General features: G+C 40.3%; 1 protein-coding gene across 1 annotated transcript in view; it reads left to right on the forward strand.

Annotated features, from left to right (window-relative positions):
- Arhgap42 (Rho GTPase activating protein 42) overlaps window positions 1-15,860 on the forward strand; it is a gene marked incomplete at its 5' end in the record, with an annotated part of 234,285 nt that extends 218,425 nt beyond the window's left edge. The window contains 3 exon segments of the mRNA XM_005377961.2: window positions 271-333; window positions 8,453-8,532; window positions 8,968-15,860. Of these exon segments, the coding sequence (XP_005378018.1) occupies window positions 271-333; window positions 8,453-8,532; window positions 8,968-9,056 (232 nt within the window). The 3' untranslated portion in view covers window positions 9,057-15,860.
- Window positions 15,861-16,546: the final 686 nt, after the last annotated feature.

The following is a 16,546-nucleotide window of genomic DNA, read 5'->3' on the forward strand; positions in this document are numbered from 1 at the left end:
CAGTTTTCTGAAGTAAAAACGATGAGGATAGTCAGGATCCCCGCAAGAGGAAGCTCGGAGTTGATTACAGCCTGATCATTGGTGAGCTAGAGGCAAGAGCTAAAAACCGCTTCTTCACATTAAAGCTTGAGACAACTAAAATTTGGCTCCGATTTTGGTGTGGCTCTTTAATCATTTCATTTTGTTTAAATGATAATCTGGAATTCCATGTTGAGCGGAATGAGTTTCTGATTGATTTCCTGAAACATGTATTTTAAAATTACTTTTCAGAGTGGCAGCAAAGGCCCAACTCTTTGAAAACGTTGGTTCACTTAAGCCAGTGTCTTCTGGGCGGTAAGTCCTCAAAATCATCGAAAGTACAAAAAAAAGCCTGTGACAGTGGTGACAGTGTCTTGTGTTGACATGACAAAATGTTTGTTTGTTTGTTTGTTTGTTTATTTTGAGACAGAATCTTGCCATGCAGTTCAGGCTGGCCGTCAACCCACTAGAGAGCCGAGGCTGGCCTCGAACTCCTAGTGATCCTGCTGCCTCCACAATCCTGCCGGGATCATAGGCATGCACCACCATGCCCGGCTCTTGACAGAGTATTTGTGACAGCTGTGCCCTCAGCTTTGCAGACGGTCAAGTGCATGGCCCTTTGTGTGGAGACCGTGTCTGTAACGGCATTTAGCACCTCAGATTGTTACCGTGATACCTGCTTTGCTAAAATCCTTTGCATAGGATGATTCTAAACAGATTTCTTAAAAGACAGAAGTTGCCACAACTGTTCGCACATCTTTAATGATAGTCATTGGGGGACAATTTTCAGAAGAATGTTCTTGGCTCTTAAAAGTTACATTAAGTTTCTCTGAAAGCAGCTTCATGGGCTTCTGTTGAAAATGTGTTTATTCTTAAGGATCTCTGAGGTATATGAGAGCTCATTGCTGCAGATGCCAGTTTTTGAGTACAGAACTTTATTCGGGGTTTCGTACTTTACATTTATCATTAACAGGATGAGTTGCTGTATCTTACTGCTATTAGAGTACTTTCTTCTTAAATTCCTGCTTCTTCCTAATTTATTATTCTGGTCTGCAGTGGCCTTTTGTTTTTAGTTTGAATAAGGGGATTTCATAAAAGTGGGACTTCTCAAAGATTTTCTTTCAGAGGAGGCAGTAGGTGCTTGTTGGTAGAGTGTGTGAGAACTTGCAGCACAAACTTTGATTTTTTCTCTGCCACACTTGTTTCCATGTCTGGATAGTTAAGTCGAGGAAGCAGGAGTCACAGATAATTTAGTTACTGCTGCATGTTTCTTCTAAAAGTTATTCATCCAAAGATTCTCTGTCAACCTCATAAAAATATGTAGACTTTCCTAGTATGAGTTTATTCAATAATACTGGACATGTGCTAGTTATTAGGGATAACAATGACCTTCAGACTCTTCTTAGCTAAGTTCAAAGCCTGATGAGGCCCTTTCAGTTTTATTTTGTTGTTGTCAATGGTTGTTCTGGTTTGGTTGTGTTTTCTTTTAACTCCACAGCGCAGAATCACGTGGTAGCACCAGGACAGGGCGGATTACCTTGCATGTCTATAGTCAGTCCTAATGCACTTTCATCACCTTCCTTATCTCTATCCCCAGCATTTTCATCTTCCTTTTTATCAAGACATGATGAAAAGGAGTCCCTTGTGTATCAGAGCGAATTCCATTTTTCTGAGATTGTGGTTGCTTTCAGGCCTTAGTGTGAGGGATTTAACCTTGCTATGCACTCACTGCTGTGTGGAGAATTGCTCCACTAGATGGAGCCCTTTTATTAGGAAGCTCTGGAGCAGTGCCGGTGAACCTTTCAGAGTTTTCAGTGATGGCAGTCAGCTGTAGTATGTGTGCCGTATGTTCCCACCGCTGCTAGAGACTATAAATGCAAACTCAAGGATGTCCTCTCTTGGTATTCGTGGGAGATTGGTGCCAAGACCACCAGTCCCCAAGACACAAAAATCCACACATCTTAAAGTCACTTCTATAAAATGTCATACTAGTTGCATATAACCTACTTATATCCTCCTATATAATCCTCTCTTGATTATGTGTAATACTTAATATAAATTCTGTATAAATAGTCATAGCTGTTTTCTTTAGAAAATGATGATAACTTTTTTGTGTGTATGTGTCTTTTTTTGAGACAAGGTCTCACTATGTAGTTCAGGCTGGCCTTGAACTCATTTGGGTATCCCAGGCTGGCCTCAAACTTGCAATGATCCTCCTGCCTCAGCCTCCCAAGTGTTGGGATTACAGGCATATGCCACCATGCCTGGCAATAATGATAAAAATTTTTGTACATTTTCAGGACAGATGCATTTTTTTCCTGAATATCTGTCTGGTTGAGTCTGGATGGGGCACCCACAGATAGCATACTAACAGTGCTGTAATCTGACAGGTCATCCTGCAGAGCCTTAAGAAAATAAGCTATTAAAAAGTAAATTAGAAAGTTGTTGTATAATATATATTCATATGTTCAACAATCAGCTTATGCATTTGTATATGCTTGTGCATTCTAAATATTCTAAATCAGCTTATAATAAGTGTCAGCATAAATCTGGTGCCCACTCACCTGTACATTCAGCATTATTCTGAGCTTACATGCACAATAATGTATTTGAAATACATGATAGGTGCTCTGTGTATGGTTACGGTATTAGTGACTTACTGTTATCATTCTTTTGAAATTGTTTATCAAAGACCTTGAAGCTTCTGGTTAATACATTAATGGTATTTAAATGCAAACCCATGAGAGTCACTTGATATTCTTTTGTGCTATTAAATAAAACCAAGTAACACATAGTAGTTGAGGACATGTCCTTGGTTAATCTCTTATAATGCCTACCTTGTGTTCAGTCTAGGGACTCAAGGTTACCCTTGAAATGGACCTCAAAAGATGGCAGAACCAGCAGAAATAGTATTTAGGAAAGAGACCAAGGCGGTAATTTTAGAGGATGGTGTGAGCAGCAGGAGTGCAGTACCTCTGGAAGCACTGCAGGCTCTGTGTGACCCTGTCCAGACAGGTGACCTAGTCAGGGAAGCACCACAATAGATCACCCAGGTGGCTTTTTTAGGAGCTTGTAGATGAGAGAAAATAGTCAGCCATTTAGGATGGAATTGGTGAAATTTAGAAGGATTAATTAGAAAAGTAGCAAAAGCATAAAAAGCTATAAGGAAGTTTTTATAGATAGCATTGGAAGTGGGCAATTCCTTTGATTTTGCAAGAGACAGGAAAAGAATACTGCCAGTCCCTGAGAATGAATGGTGGTGAAGCTTCTGATTTTGTAGGCGTGTACAAAGGAGGAATGGAAAGTTTTAGCCGTGTGGTTTAAGGAGCTTGAGAGACAAATGAATGGCAGTTAGAAACATGTGGCTTGAAAAGAAGAAAACATAGATTTTGATGCCACTTGAAAAATTTCTACATAGCGGTAACCTGCATAGGTGAACGCAAGTGGTCCCTCATGGCGGGGCTTAGTGAGTGAAAAGGAAGAAATGGCTGAGCACTGGTCTTCGGGGAATGGTGTTATTTAAGGGTCAGGCAAAGAAGAAGGAATAGAGTGGTCAGGGGAAGGCATGGCTAGCAGGAGTAGGAGCTGCAAGAAAGTCAAGGCAGTAAGGAGAGGGTGCTAGTGTTAACCCATTGCTGAGAATCTTGAAGAGTAGATTCAGTGGAGGCCATTCTCCGAGTTTGGTAAAACGGAGATTTTGCCACAGACCCGGAATGATTCTTACATGTACGCAAACACATGAAAATGAGTGGAATGGTGAAAAATGCCCTTGTGCACCTAGTGGAGCCTTAGGCAGGCGGGCACGGGTTCTTTAGTATTGTTTTTCTTTAAACTGTAAAACACCTTCAAGAGCCAAATATCTCTAAGGTCACCATTACGACAAATGTGGGGCACAACTCCCAGACCCCCTGCCACCACCACCGTTTCCGTCCTCTGTGCTCATTTAGCGCGGAACTCCTTTTCGAAGTCCTGTGATGTAGGAGGTCTATGCAGATGTCCCCTGACTGTTAAACTGAGCATAAAGCACTTGAGAGTTAAGAGACTGAAGGGCCTGGTTTCCTGTAACCATCAAAAGTTTCAGGTGCCATAATCTGGAAGACCAATATTTTGATTATATTTATATAAAGGAAAAAAGTAAAGCTCCACAAAGCCTTGCCCAGTGAGCTTGAATTTTAGGAAGGCTGTAGATCACAGTGGCACATGTAAGACACACAAAAGATACCGCAGACACCAGTGTACATAGAAGACAACGGAAATCATGGTTTTAAAGAGTGACTTCAACTTATTTTTTTGTAGAAAATGTGGCAAATACTAATAGACTAAAGAAGTAAATAAAAGCTGCTTCTATTTCCCCACCTACATGAAGCTAATTACTGTTGAGCGTTGAGGCACAGCCAGCCTCATCTCTGACAGCGGCTCGCAGACTTCTTGGTCTCAGCACATCTTCATAAATTTAAGTCATCCCACAGAGCCTTTTTGTTTTTGTTTTTGTTTTTGTTTTTCTCCAGTACCGGGAACCGAACTCACGACTTTGCGCTTGCCAGGCAGGCGCTTTGCCACTAAGTCCCCAGCCCCTACAGAGCCTTTATTAATGTGGGTTACATCTCTTGCTATTTACTGTCTTACAAATTTAAACTAAGACATTTTTAAATTTTTAAACTGAGGAAAATATAAAATCTTTAATTAAAATAAGGACAAACCCATTCTATATTAATAACATAATTTTAAAGATACTTAATTGCTTTGCATTCTTACAGATATTTTTAATGTCTGACATAACACACAATAAATAAACCTCACATGCCTCCTGTTGTTGTCAAGAGTAGTGATGTCTCGGAGTCCCCCCCGCCTCCCTTTCTGCCTCAGGTTCCTCTGACCGTACTTTGAGAACTGCTTGGTGAGGAACATGCAGAAAAGGAGCCATGGAGGTGTGGGGTACTGCGTCGTTCCTACCACGGCACCCGACACAGAACAGATGCTCCGTAAAGTTGTAAAATACACGTTTGTGACCTAAAAACCATTTGTTGCTCAGTTTTCCACTTCATTTTCAACAGAGATGCCATTTGCCTGTGTTAGACATAAGCAGCTTTAGCTCTACACTCTCACATAGAAGTTCTTAGCATTGAGACGTCCAACACTCACGCAGGTGCACAAGCCGGATGAAGCTAGCGTTTGCTGAAAAAAAACTTACAAAAAGAACATGTGACTAAGTTTAAGCACACGCGGTGTACACTTTGCCAAGAACAAATGTGTACAATTTTTGCCTTTCGTGCTAACATTGTTTAGTGGCAGGTGTCTGTTCTTTAATGGTATTATTTGTAGTTGCTGTGTAAGGCCTAATTAAACAGTGTGTTCTAATTTATTAAGTCCTCTGCTCATGAACTCTTAGATTGTTAGGGTTTTTTTAGTTTATATATAGTACTGCTTAGGCATCTTTCCATTAGAGTGTACTACTATTCCTTTCAGAAGTGAAACTCTAAATAATATTCAGGAGAGTGAGAATATGAGAGGGAGCGAGAGAAAGGGGGAAGAGAGAGAGAAAGAGAGAGAGATTGTTAAACAGCCCTAGGAAACATTGTTTTGATTTTGGTGAATTTTTATTTCTCTTATGTTTAAAATGAGATTGGAAAATTGTGCACAACTACCTTATCATATGTTTGTAGATTTACTCATCGACATCGTGAGACATTTAGAACTAGAAGGAGGCTGTGAGCAGATCATTCCCCAGTGATAAGGCAAGGAGTGGCTTTTAGGATGGTGAATGTCCTTAGGTTATTCTCCCCTGCGGTCAGAAGCAGGTTGTTCAAAACCCTTTTCAAAGGGCTGTTAGAATTTTCTGAAGAGAGATGACCGGGTTATTTTCACATCCTCTTCCATACACAGGACAGTAAAAGAGGAAGCATTAGCGCCCGGAGAGGAAACTTCGCTGTCACAGACCGCATGAAAGAATCAAAGCTCTCTTCTGAGTTAACACCTGTGGTACAGAGTTCTGCAGAAGGAAATTCTGCCTAGTCACATGCACAAATAATTGAACAGTGATGCCAGTATTTTTTGCTTTGTGTTTTTAACACATTTATAAAATTTTTTAGTGGTAGAATTATTCTGTTTTCTTTTTCCCACCCTCACCAAGGCATAAAATCCTAAAAGGAGAACATTCACGCCTGAAATATTAATAGGAATCTGATAGAATTTCAAAGTGTACTTTAAAAAATTATATCACTGCAAAGAATAGTAAAGCATAATTACTTCTGCAGCTTTGGAAATTGTTTCCCTGTAGATTTAATAAGTCATTTCCTAATGACTCAAAGAAATATGACATAGTTGCTGTAAGAAAACTTGATGTTTAAAAACATAATTATCTATTATTAAAGTAGAAGCTTTCAGAAGCTCTTATCAAACCCAGTGATTATTCTTGGTTAGTTTTTAGGAAAAACTAATATTCAAGGTTACCATAGTGTGATTCTTAGAAGTTTTCAACACTTAGTAGCATGCTTTTCCTCTGCCTTTACCCCTCACCTATCTGTAATCACATACGCACACGCACACTGCTATTTGTTTGTTTGTCTGTTAATGTAAAATGCTGTTCTTCCCTGGGGCCTCTACCTCCCCATGGCTACCTTAGAGCATGCGGCAGTGTGAGGCTGTGCAGTCTGGGCTGTGGTTGTTCCCAAACCTGATCCCCCAGTAAGCTTTCTGACAGCGCGAGACTTGCCTCGGGGGACATACGCATACCTCTTCGTTACAAGCTTTCTCATCCTCAGATGTTTTTTGAAAACCCCAGTTTAAATGGCCAAGCCTCATTCTGGAATTGGCAAGACCCAGGATCTAATTCTAATAGGGAAATGAAATCTGAGGGAATGCCATCACTTCGGAGGAGATGGCAGGTACTGCTGATGCTTCTTTGTAGGTATAGTACCCGAATATTAGGTACTACAGTACTGGGACATTAGGGAGCACCTTGGGTCTTTAAGTGGACTTGTCATACAGAAAGAGTCCAGAGCATCTTTGTTTCACTTAATCATTTACCAAATATCTACTGAGTCACCGAATATTTAGTTACTACTGAGCATCAGGCCTCTTCCACGGAGGGTGCATTCTCGTTGGGGAAGGAAACAACAGAAGTAACACTGCTAACAACAGAGCACCAAAGGTCAGCACCACACGGGTTTGAGCGGGGAGGAGATAATGGCTCCCTGGGTGGGTGTTTTAGAGTCCATGGTCAGGGAAGACCGACCCTCCAGCAAAGCTCATGAAATTTCTGGTGAACTTAAGTGCTTTGTTGTATAAAAATCAAGAGGAAGACATCTCCTGGAGATGGCAGAGCTGTCCCGAGGGAGGTTAGCCTTGTAGAGAAGGCAGAAAGTGTGCGTGGAAGAGTCAGGGATCAGAGGCAAGTACAAAAACAGACAGGAGAGGCAGACAGACACGTGCGTATGGGTTGTGACTAGACCGGAAACCGCTGAAGTGAGATGGTCTGATGAGCTGTTTCAGAACTGCTCTGCGGGTGCTCAGTAGATAATGGATTATAAATGAACGGAGGAGGAAGTCCAGAAATGTTAGGATGCTAGAAGAGTCAGTCACCTACATCGGGAATGACTGGGCTTGGAGTCTAGTTGTGGAAGAAATAAACAGGTAGAGTCAGGGAAGCCGCAAGTCTTACCACGGTCATTGAGTTTTGCAGGGAGAAAGAAACTGGCCTGGGGACGGGATTAGCAAACTCTCGTGATGGCTTGTTAGTGTTCCCTCAGATATTTTAAAGTCAGATCTCACAGAAAACTCTACAAAAACTCTGGCTTTTCCTTAAAAACCAGACTATGGCTACGCTGTGCTTGAATTCATAGATGGTAACGCTGTCGGGAAGCGCGCGCTGGCTCTGCTTGTCAGAGGCGCGTCTCCGGCTTGCAAAGCTCCATCCGTCCTGTGTTCTCCCCGACCTGAGGCTGGCTGCCGTGTATCATCAGCTCGTCCTGCTGCTTTCTTCCTGGTGACCACTCAGCATATTTACCCGATCTTGTAGACCTTTTCATTTTGAGATATCATCTCAGGTAGTCTAAAAATTGAAGTGGAAAAAACAAAACAAGCCTTAGGGTAGCTGTGAGCCTTGGTTCCTATATTACTTTTAAAACAACTTGTTCAGCAGCTTCCTAACAATCCAGCGATAGCAATCTTTAATAGCAACCAGTGCTGTTGGCTGTAAGTGAGGTGGTTCCCTAGAAGCATTGCTTGGAAATGGAACGCCTTTTAGTGTACCAGAAATGTTCATTTTCTCAGGCTGGTTGTACAGCTGTGTTCGATGTGTGGGAAATGCACTGGTGTCGACTTGCAGGTGCCCTTTGTGTGTATTGTATTCCAGTTAATAACCATCAATAGCTAAGAAAAGCTTTAGTACCCGAGTTGAGTGTTGTGATTTTTACAGACTGTCTTGCTCTTTCAGACAAGCCAAAGCCATGTACTCCTGTAAAGCAGAGCACAGCCATGAGCTGTCCTTCCCCCAGGGGGCAATATTCTCTAACGGTAAGCACTTCCGCATACTTCACGTAAGTGGAGCACGGGGAGGATAAAGGAATGGCGTGGTGGAAGGGGTCTAAAATAGAAACCAGGAACCTCAGATTGTAATCTAGAGCCTGCCTCTCATAACCTGCACAAGTGAGCCCAGCAGATCCCCTCAGATCCCACGTTTCCCTCTGCAGGAGCACATGTGTATGCACTGGCTTCTGTGCTTATCTGTGTATTAGAAACAAGCACACAAACTCACACACACGCACAAGCACACAAGCTGATGGCGTGAATGCAAAGCATATTCCATCTTTAAAGGGAAGGGGGCTGTAATACTGTTCTTGTTTTGATAGTATAAGTATATGCATACAATTTGATATGGATTTTTAACCATTTGTCTAGGTTATATCATTGTTTGAAGCAAATGTTAATTGAATTTTATTTATTTTCCAGTGTACCCATCAGTGGAACCAGGATGGTTAAAGGCAACTTACGAAGGCAAAACAGGACTAGTTCCAGAAAATTATGTTGTCTTCCTCTAATATTACTTAGCGGATGGCAGTATCTTCATGGTATCCATGGTAACAAATAATAAGCGCTATGATTTTATCTGACACAGATATTGGAACCAGCCCACTGAATGAAAACAGTCCGTTTCTATCGAGTTCTTCACCAGCACACTACATAGTTGCCTAGTAATGGAAAAAGGAAAAAAATGCTTAAACTCTATTCATTCTTTTTTTGACGTTTTTCTTTTTGGTAATAAGTACTGTAATTCTCTAAAATGTCTCTTCCATAGCAACTGAAAAATCTTGAATACTGAGCTAAATACTATAATCTAAAAGTTTGAGAACCGGAAATCTGCTATATGGATTTTGAGATCTGTCTCTTACTCTCTGGCATTCTCTGAGGAACTTTGAAATCATTACTTATAACTGTATTGTAAATTGTTCGTTTATTATTTTTTCTTAAAAATATACTGCTTTTATATGGTTTTTTTGTTGGTTCTGAACATTTCAAGGAAATAAGTCTTTGTTTTAGTATAATTTTATTTTTATTTGTTTTCCAAGTGGATGATAACATTCAAAAGCAATAATGTATATGATGTCTGTAAAGAAAGCCAAATTAAGTCATACACTGATTCCACTGTTAACAATCCATCCATAATTCCAGACAACTTCCATGGGGTTAGAGCAGGGATCAGCAAACTGTTCCTATAAAGGCCTAATGCTAAATATTTTTGTGGCAAGCTGCATTTCACTTGTGGGTTCACAGTTTACTGACCCTGACTTTACAGAATTTATAAACTATTTTCACAACCTTGGGATGAAAATGTGAGCACTTATGAATCATAAGCCTATATTTTCTCCTAGTAGAATGATAGTAGCATCACAAAAGTATCATTACTCAAACGGGAAGATTACAGAAGTGCAGTATAAAGGCATACAACTTAAATTCTACTTGTAACGCTGTAATGTGTCAGGTTATTTTAGTAATATCCAATTTTGGCTACTGAGATATTCTTAAATGATAAAAGCTGTGCCTTCTAAAGTCTGTGCTTAATTAAAACAGAAAGTAAACACAGAAGTACAGGAATCTTAAATCACATTGAACCAGAGAGTTTGAAATTCTGTCATCATCTTTAGCAGGAATAGAATCTGTCTGTGATTTCCTTTAAGTCATTTGGTTTATGACCTTTACTCAGAATTTTAATGAATTTATACTGCATAGAAATAGGTGTTTACTACCCATTTATATATCTATATCTATATATATATCATCAACTGGTTAGGCATTAACCATTTTTTCTATTATTTCTATTTCAATAATTCTAATATATTATTTCTAATATCTATATGTGGCAAAGATCTTTCTTCTCAAGATTTCAAAAAGCTGATTACCGCCAATTGACTATCACAGACCTTCCCTACTTGGCCCTGATGTCTTACTGATTACGTCAGAGTTTTTGCTCACTTTATAGACACTCAGGTATTTACTGTGTAAAACTCTTTTACATACGAAAATCTATAATCTACTTCTACTTTAAATTAATATTTCTAGTAATAGTGCATTAAATATATACATAGAATTATGCCTCAGAACATTTATGCTTCTAAATATAAAATTAATGGATTAGAATCACCAAGTAAAGAGAGTAACAGCAGATGATCACAATCAGAAATAAATCAGTGAGTTGAAGTACAGGAACAAAAAATATTCTGATTCTGAAAATGTCCTGAATGAATGGGAAAATCTGGTATGTTTCTTTACTTTGTCTTCCTGCTGTTGAGATATTTCTGAACCTTCTGGGCCAGGGTAGTAGTAAGAGCATTGCTAGCACCCCGCCGGCCCTCGCTGGGACAGAAGGCAGTCCCTCCAGGGCACCAGTCCCTCATCGGTGTGGCACCTTCAGTGTAAGCACCCTGGCTGTTGCCCAGCATTCTGCTAGACTGTAACCACCTAAAGCGAATTTGGTTTTCTTTCAAGGACTACCTTGATTTCAGAAAGAGATTCAGAATCTTACTTCACTTGTTACATAAAGAAATCACAACCTTCATTTGATTTTAACACAGACAAGAGTGCCCCAGATTCTGAATTGTCTGTGAGCTAATTCCACGGGTGATCAGTGAGGAATTAACTCTTCCACGGCATAGGACATGTGTATGAAGCCCACCTCTCCTTTCTTATGGTGAGGCGTATTTTGTGGCATTACTTGTTGTTGTCCCTTCCTAGAAACAAGGTACAAACATGCTGGTTCATGTTGTGATTTTGCTTGAAGTTTTTGTTTTATTTGTGGTGCTGGGGATTGTACCCAGGGCCTCTTGCTTGTTCAGCAAGTGCTCTACCACTGAGCTGTATCCCCAGCCTTCATCTTGTACTTTTGTTAGAAATTTAAGTCTTACAGATTTGTGAGGATGGTTTATTTTTCTTTATATTGATTGTATGTGTATGCAAGTCATAGCCTCATACTGGAGACGGGCTAAAGGTGTTTTTCCCTTCAAGTACATTTAGTATTGGCAGGCACTTACGAGCACCAAAAGAATCAACATAAGTACTCCAAACAGGTGGACTGTTAATTACACAAGGGAGGTAATGCCAGTCAGTCATTAGAAGACGATCACGTTCAAAACTTCCGTAGCATTGCAGTAAGGGCAGCTGCCCCTTTCAGAGACCATGGAAAGATGTGTTGGAGTTGCCACATCCACACCTTTGAAATGTAATTATACGCACCCAAGTCGCTGCTGATAGCATAGTCAATACGAGGATGAGATTGAGGGTCTGAAGTTAATTATCTGTGTGTTGTGTGAAAATATCCCAGAGTACAAACACTTACATCACAGGTGACTTTTCTGTTGTCATCAGGAAAGATCACCACGATCAGTTATAGAAGCCAGTCATTCGGCTGAAGGATGTTTCTATTTTGTAACATGTGAATATCTGAAGAGTAGAATAATCTTTACTTCCTGTACGGTCCATGAAACGTGGAGAGGCATCGTTTTTCCTTATCTAATGTGAATGGTTTTGCTCATCTGTCGCGTTGGTTCTCTGTGCTTTGTAATGTACACGAATATAACCAAGATTCTCAACAATGGCTCCTTTGCTGGCTTTGTGAGGGATGGTGGAGAAGACGAAAAATACACCTTAAATCTCCCATAGTCCCAAACTGTCCAGGTTCGCAAATAGGAGAAATAAAGATACCTGAGTCTTTCCCTGTCATTAGCTTTCCGTATGCCTTCCAAAACTGCACTGTATGATGAGGAAAACAAGTCTCATATTGCCGTAAGCCTGTGGAGAGGACACCTTCCCAACCTCGCCCCCAGCCTCCTCCTTCATATCTGCATCAGAAAGGCTGTCACTCACCCTGAGGTTAGTTTAGAAGTGTTCCTCGAACCCTTGTGTTGGACATCCACTGGTCACGCAGGAGGAGCACCCTTTTCCTGAAATACTAAGAACAGAAGTTTGGATTTGGGGATTTTTTCAGATTTTGGAATAATGACATATACACAAGATGTTATGGGGATGGGGTCCCAGTTGAAACATGAAATCAATTTGTTTGATATGCATCTTATACACAAAGCCTGAGGAAATTTTTCATAGTAGGTAAAACGGAGTCACCTGGCTGGAACTTTCCAATTGTGGCATCGTGTACATGTCAAAAAGTTTTAGATTTTGAATTGTGGAATTTGAGATGCTTAGGCTATATTGAGGGTGAACCAGTCGCATTTAGTTTCTTCGCTTTGCTTTTTTTTGGGCGGCGGGAGGTGGCACCAGGAATCAAACTCAGGACCTCACGCTTGCCAGGCAAGCACTGCACCACTGAGCTAAATCCCTGGCGCCTCAGGTAGCATTTAGAACCCTAATCTGACTTACACTTCTTCATGGAACTCGAAGGCTTAGGAACAGATTTTGTCCTTTGGTTTCACAGTCCATGTATAACTTGCAGCTCTTCCCATGACCTCACATTGCCAGGTAGCACTGTGCAGTCCTGTCTCCTGGATAAAAAGCAAAGGTTGGACTCTTGTCCTGAAGTTATTTTCCTTTTGAGCAAAAGATAGTAGTCCCTTATGGTAGCAACTGTTGTTACGAAATTTTGCCTCCTTTGCCTTTGTTATCTTCCAAAATCAAAACAATTTTTCAGATGGGTCTGCCTTTCAGGGTAGTCTGTTTCCAGGTTGTCTCTTGTTCACTCAGACTAACAGGTATTTATCAGCTGGTCCCAATTTCCTGAACACAGACTTTATCCATCCATTTTTACCAGTTGCCTTCCTGTTTCAGGTGCAGGTTCTATTGGTAATAATGTTAGGAAAATGGAGGCTTACGCATGGTGTGAACTTTTTACCTGATCTAACCTGTGAATAAGATCTTAGGTACTTTTAGAGCAGGCCACGTTGATTATTTTAAATAGGAGTTTTGACAGCACTCACAAGAAATCATGGCAGAAACTGATCTGTATGACCCAGAATGTTTTTATGGATTAGAGAACCCAAAAGACCATCTCTTCACCTCCCTTCCCACAGGACAGAGGCCAAGGTCAAGAGCGAATAGTTCTTGGTGTTGTACGGAGTTTGTGTGCTTACTGAGGAGCCATAAAAGAGGCCATTTTCAGCTATACCAATGTAGAAGTTTTCACCACTTAATCAGTTCATATAAAGGGCAACTTGAGAAGCTTACGTATTGGAATGGATGGGGGCTGAAGGTGCCAAGACTCCCTCAATTAGATGAGCACTCTCTGCCCTTGTTTTCACCCTCTGCCATCCCTCATCGTTGTTTTCGGGGTCTGTACCCTTCAAGAGCGCACCGCACCTGTTGTGCCATCTCTTAGGTGAGAAGTGTGCATAGTTCTCCATGTGGAAGCACGTTAGAGGTGTTATGCCCACCAGTGTATCCTCAGCCACCTTTTGCAGAGAATGACATCTCCTAGAACTGATGTAAGAATACTGCCTTTACATGATTTATTCTTAAAAACCCAAGATTTCACAGCATTATTGAAGGCTGGAATTTCAAGAGTCTTTTGAGAACTTCAAGCTGAAATCTTTGCAGATAGGGACCCTGGCAGGGAAGATACCTTAGTTTTTAATTTAGAATTCTATTTATATACTGTTAAAATTTGAGGTACTATAGTTTATATAAAAGTTGGATACTTAGATATTATATTTCAGTACCAGGAGCTTCTTTGCAACTATTAACGTGAGAAATTAATAAATATGATAAAAGTTATTGTCCGTAAATTATATTGAACTTTTTGTTTATTTTGTAGTGTTTCTGTATTTATCTGCACTTTGTGTTGTGTGTGTGTGTGTATACACACATGCATACGTCGGCATGTAAATAACTTCATGATATTCCTAATCTAAATGGCCACAGTATCTTTTAATGTATATTTACATTGTGTTACAAGTTACTTTAAAAATAAACTATATAAGCACGGTTTAATTTGGTCTTTGTACTTGAAGACCCACTGTCTTGGAAGGATGCTGCCTTGGCTTCATGTGTAGAAAAATCAAAGTTTCTAGTAATGGGAATAGTCATTTGGGGTTTGGCTAAGTAGAAAATGATAGCATAATCTGGTGATCTTTTCTTGACAAGTTGGTAGGATGAGAGATTAGGAAAATGTTAATGGTGGTATTAGCAATGCAAGTGTCCAAAGAAGAGAACAGTAAATGGGCCATAATAAGGTCAGCCATAGTGTTGATATTAGGTAGGATTCTCTGAAACATGTTTGCAAGTTAAAAAGGTGCAGTAGGAGGAATATCTGCGTATAAAGACTCCCTTAGATTCCTACTAGTTCTAGGACCCTCCTGGTGACTGTTTGACATCCAGCTAAAATTTTGCTTCCTCATCTTCAAGGAAGACAGTTGTGTATTTTATGTTGGAAAATCGATGGTTAGAGTGTTCGCAAGTAAGCGTGCCAGCACTAAGGCCGACAGGCTGACCAGCAGGCATCCATCTGGCAACGCTTTGCATCGGTCTCAAAAGAGGCGTCCATTTATGGCACAAGACACGTGAGAATGTTTAATCAATTCCAGCATCATTGAGGGAGAAAGGGCTTAGCTTAGGTAAAAGATCTCAGTGCTTGAGTTACAGTGTAGGATTGTTATGTTAGAAGAAATTGACCTTCTAAATTAATAAAATAATAAAATAAATTAGCCCCTAGTGGTCAAATCTGGAATAATTTGAGCAACAAAATAAAAAACACAGTATTGGATTTGTGAGTTGTAATACTAAGTATCAGATATATACATGAACTCCAACTCATTTATGTAAATAAGAATAAATTTCACAATGTAAAATAAATGGGGTAGAAAAGACAATTCTTCTTGACAGAAATATTCCAGTTAATCATTAGAAATGTCAGTTACTCTTACCTCCAGGAGGTAGAGTTTAAACTTGCACTGCTTATGGATGGGCTACACTAAATACTCACTGATAAAAATGTCGAGTTTGGAAAACTGTCACAACTTTACAGCAAAGAAAGGCCTCAGCCTGCTGTAAGCCTATGGTGAAAGCTCCCGCCTTTTCATCAGGTCGCTGGCCTGCGTCCTGGGTTACGTGACGAGCACTTCACCTCTGCATCTTCCACAAACCCAGAACTCCAGTGTAATCGTGAGGAAAATGTCAGACCCACCCAGATGGAAGACCTTCCACAGGATATTGGTGAGCCCCGTACTCCTCAGAATTATTAAGGTCGTGAAGCATAAGGAAATACTGAGAAGTTATCGCAAATCAGAAGAGCCGCATGAGACAGGGCATCTGAAGACTGTGAACACTGTTTTGACGCCTGGGAGAAGAAAAAGACAGTGAAAAAACTGACGATGTTCAAATAAAGTCTGATGTTTGGTAATTCATTCGGTGTTCTTCGTAGTTTTTTACAATTCAAAACAAATACTTTGGCTCATTCAAGACTTAAGTAATTTCACTTGTTTCCTCATTAAGTTCTAATCTGTGTGTGCGGAAGTGGCTCCTGTTTATCCCTCTGTCCCAGGCACTAGGACAGAGCTGAGTACATAGTAGGGCAAGCCCCTTTCGTTAAGTCAATGAGCTTGCTAACATTAGTAGCAATTTTAGGCTTCAGAGGCCGTGTTTATGGGCTTGTGTTATCTTTGTCTGTGTCACCTTGCCTAAGAATACTGAAAGTAATTCTCAACTACCCCGTGAGTGGGCAGTTCACTGTGAAAGTCTTCACATACTAGTGGAGCAAATGTACCTGTACATTTGAACGTTAAGTGCAAAAGGTAGATGTCGATTTGTTCTTACCACTGCTAGACCTTGGTTGATGAAGCTGGGTGAGTTGGGGTAATGTTGAAGAACTCAATTTTCTAAACAAAATAAATCCAAATTTGATAAGCTATGTTAAAGTTGAAGTTCTTGAGCCAAAGAGCTTGTGTTGTATTGCATAGCCAAAAAGTGAGAACTCAGAAGCCTCTCCAAGTATCTAAAACAACAGTTACTGCTACTAGGGGGAAAAAACAAAAGAACATTTGGAACCTTTTTGACTAGGAAACCATTAAGAGCACACATCCCCCAAACACCG

This window comes from Chinchilla lanigera, unplaced genomic scaffold, assembly GCF_000276665.1.
Source record: "Chinchilla lanigera isolate Chin_1 unplaced genomic scaffold, ChiLan1.0 scaffold00011, whole genome shotgun sequence".
NCBI classification, from domain to species: Eukaryota; Metazoa; Chordata; class Mammalia; order Rodentia; family Chinchillidae; genus Chinchilla; species Chinchilla lanigera.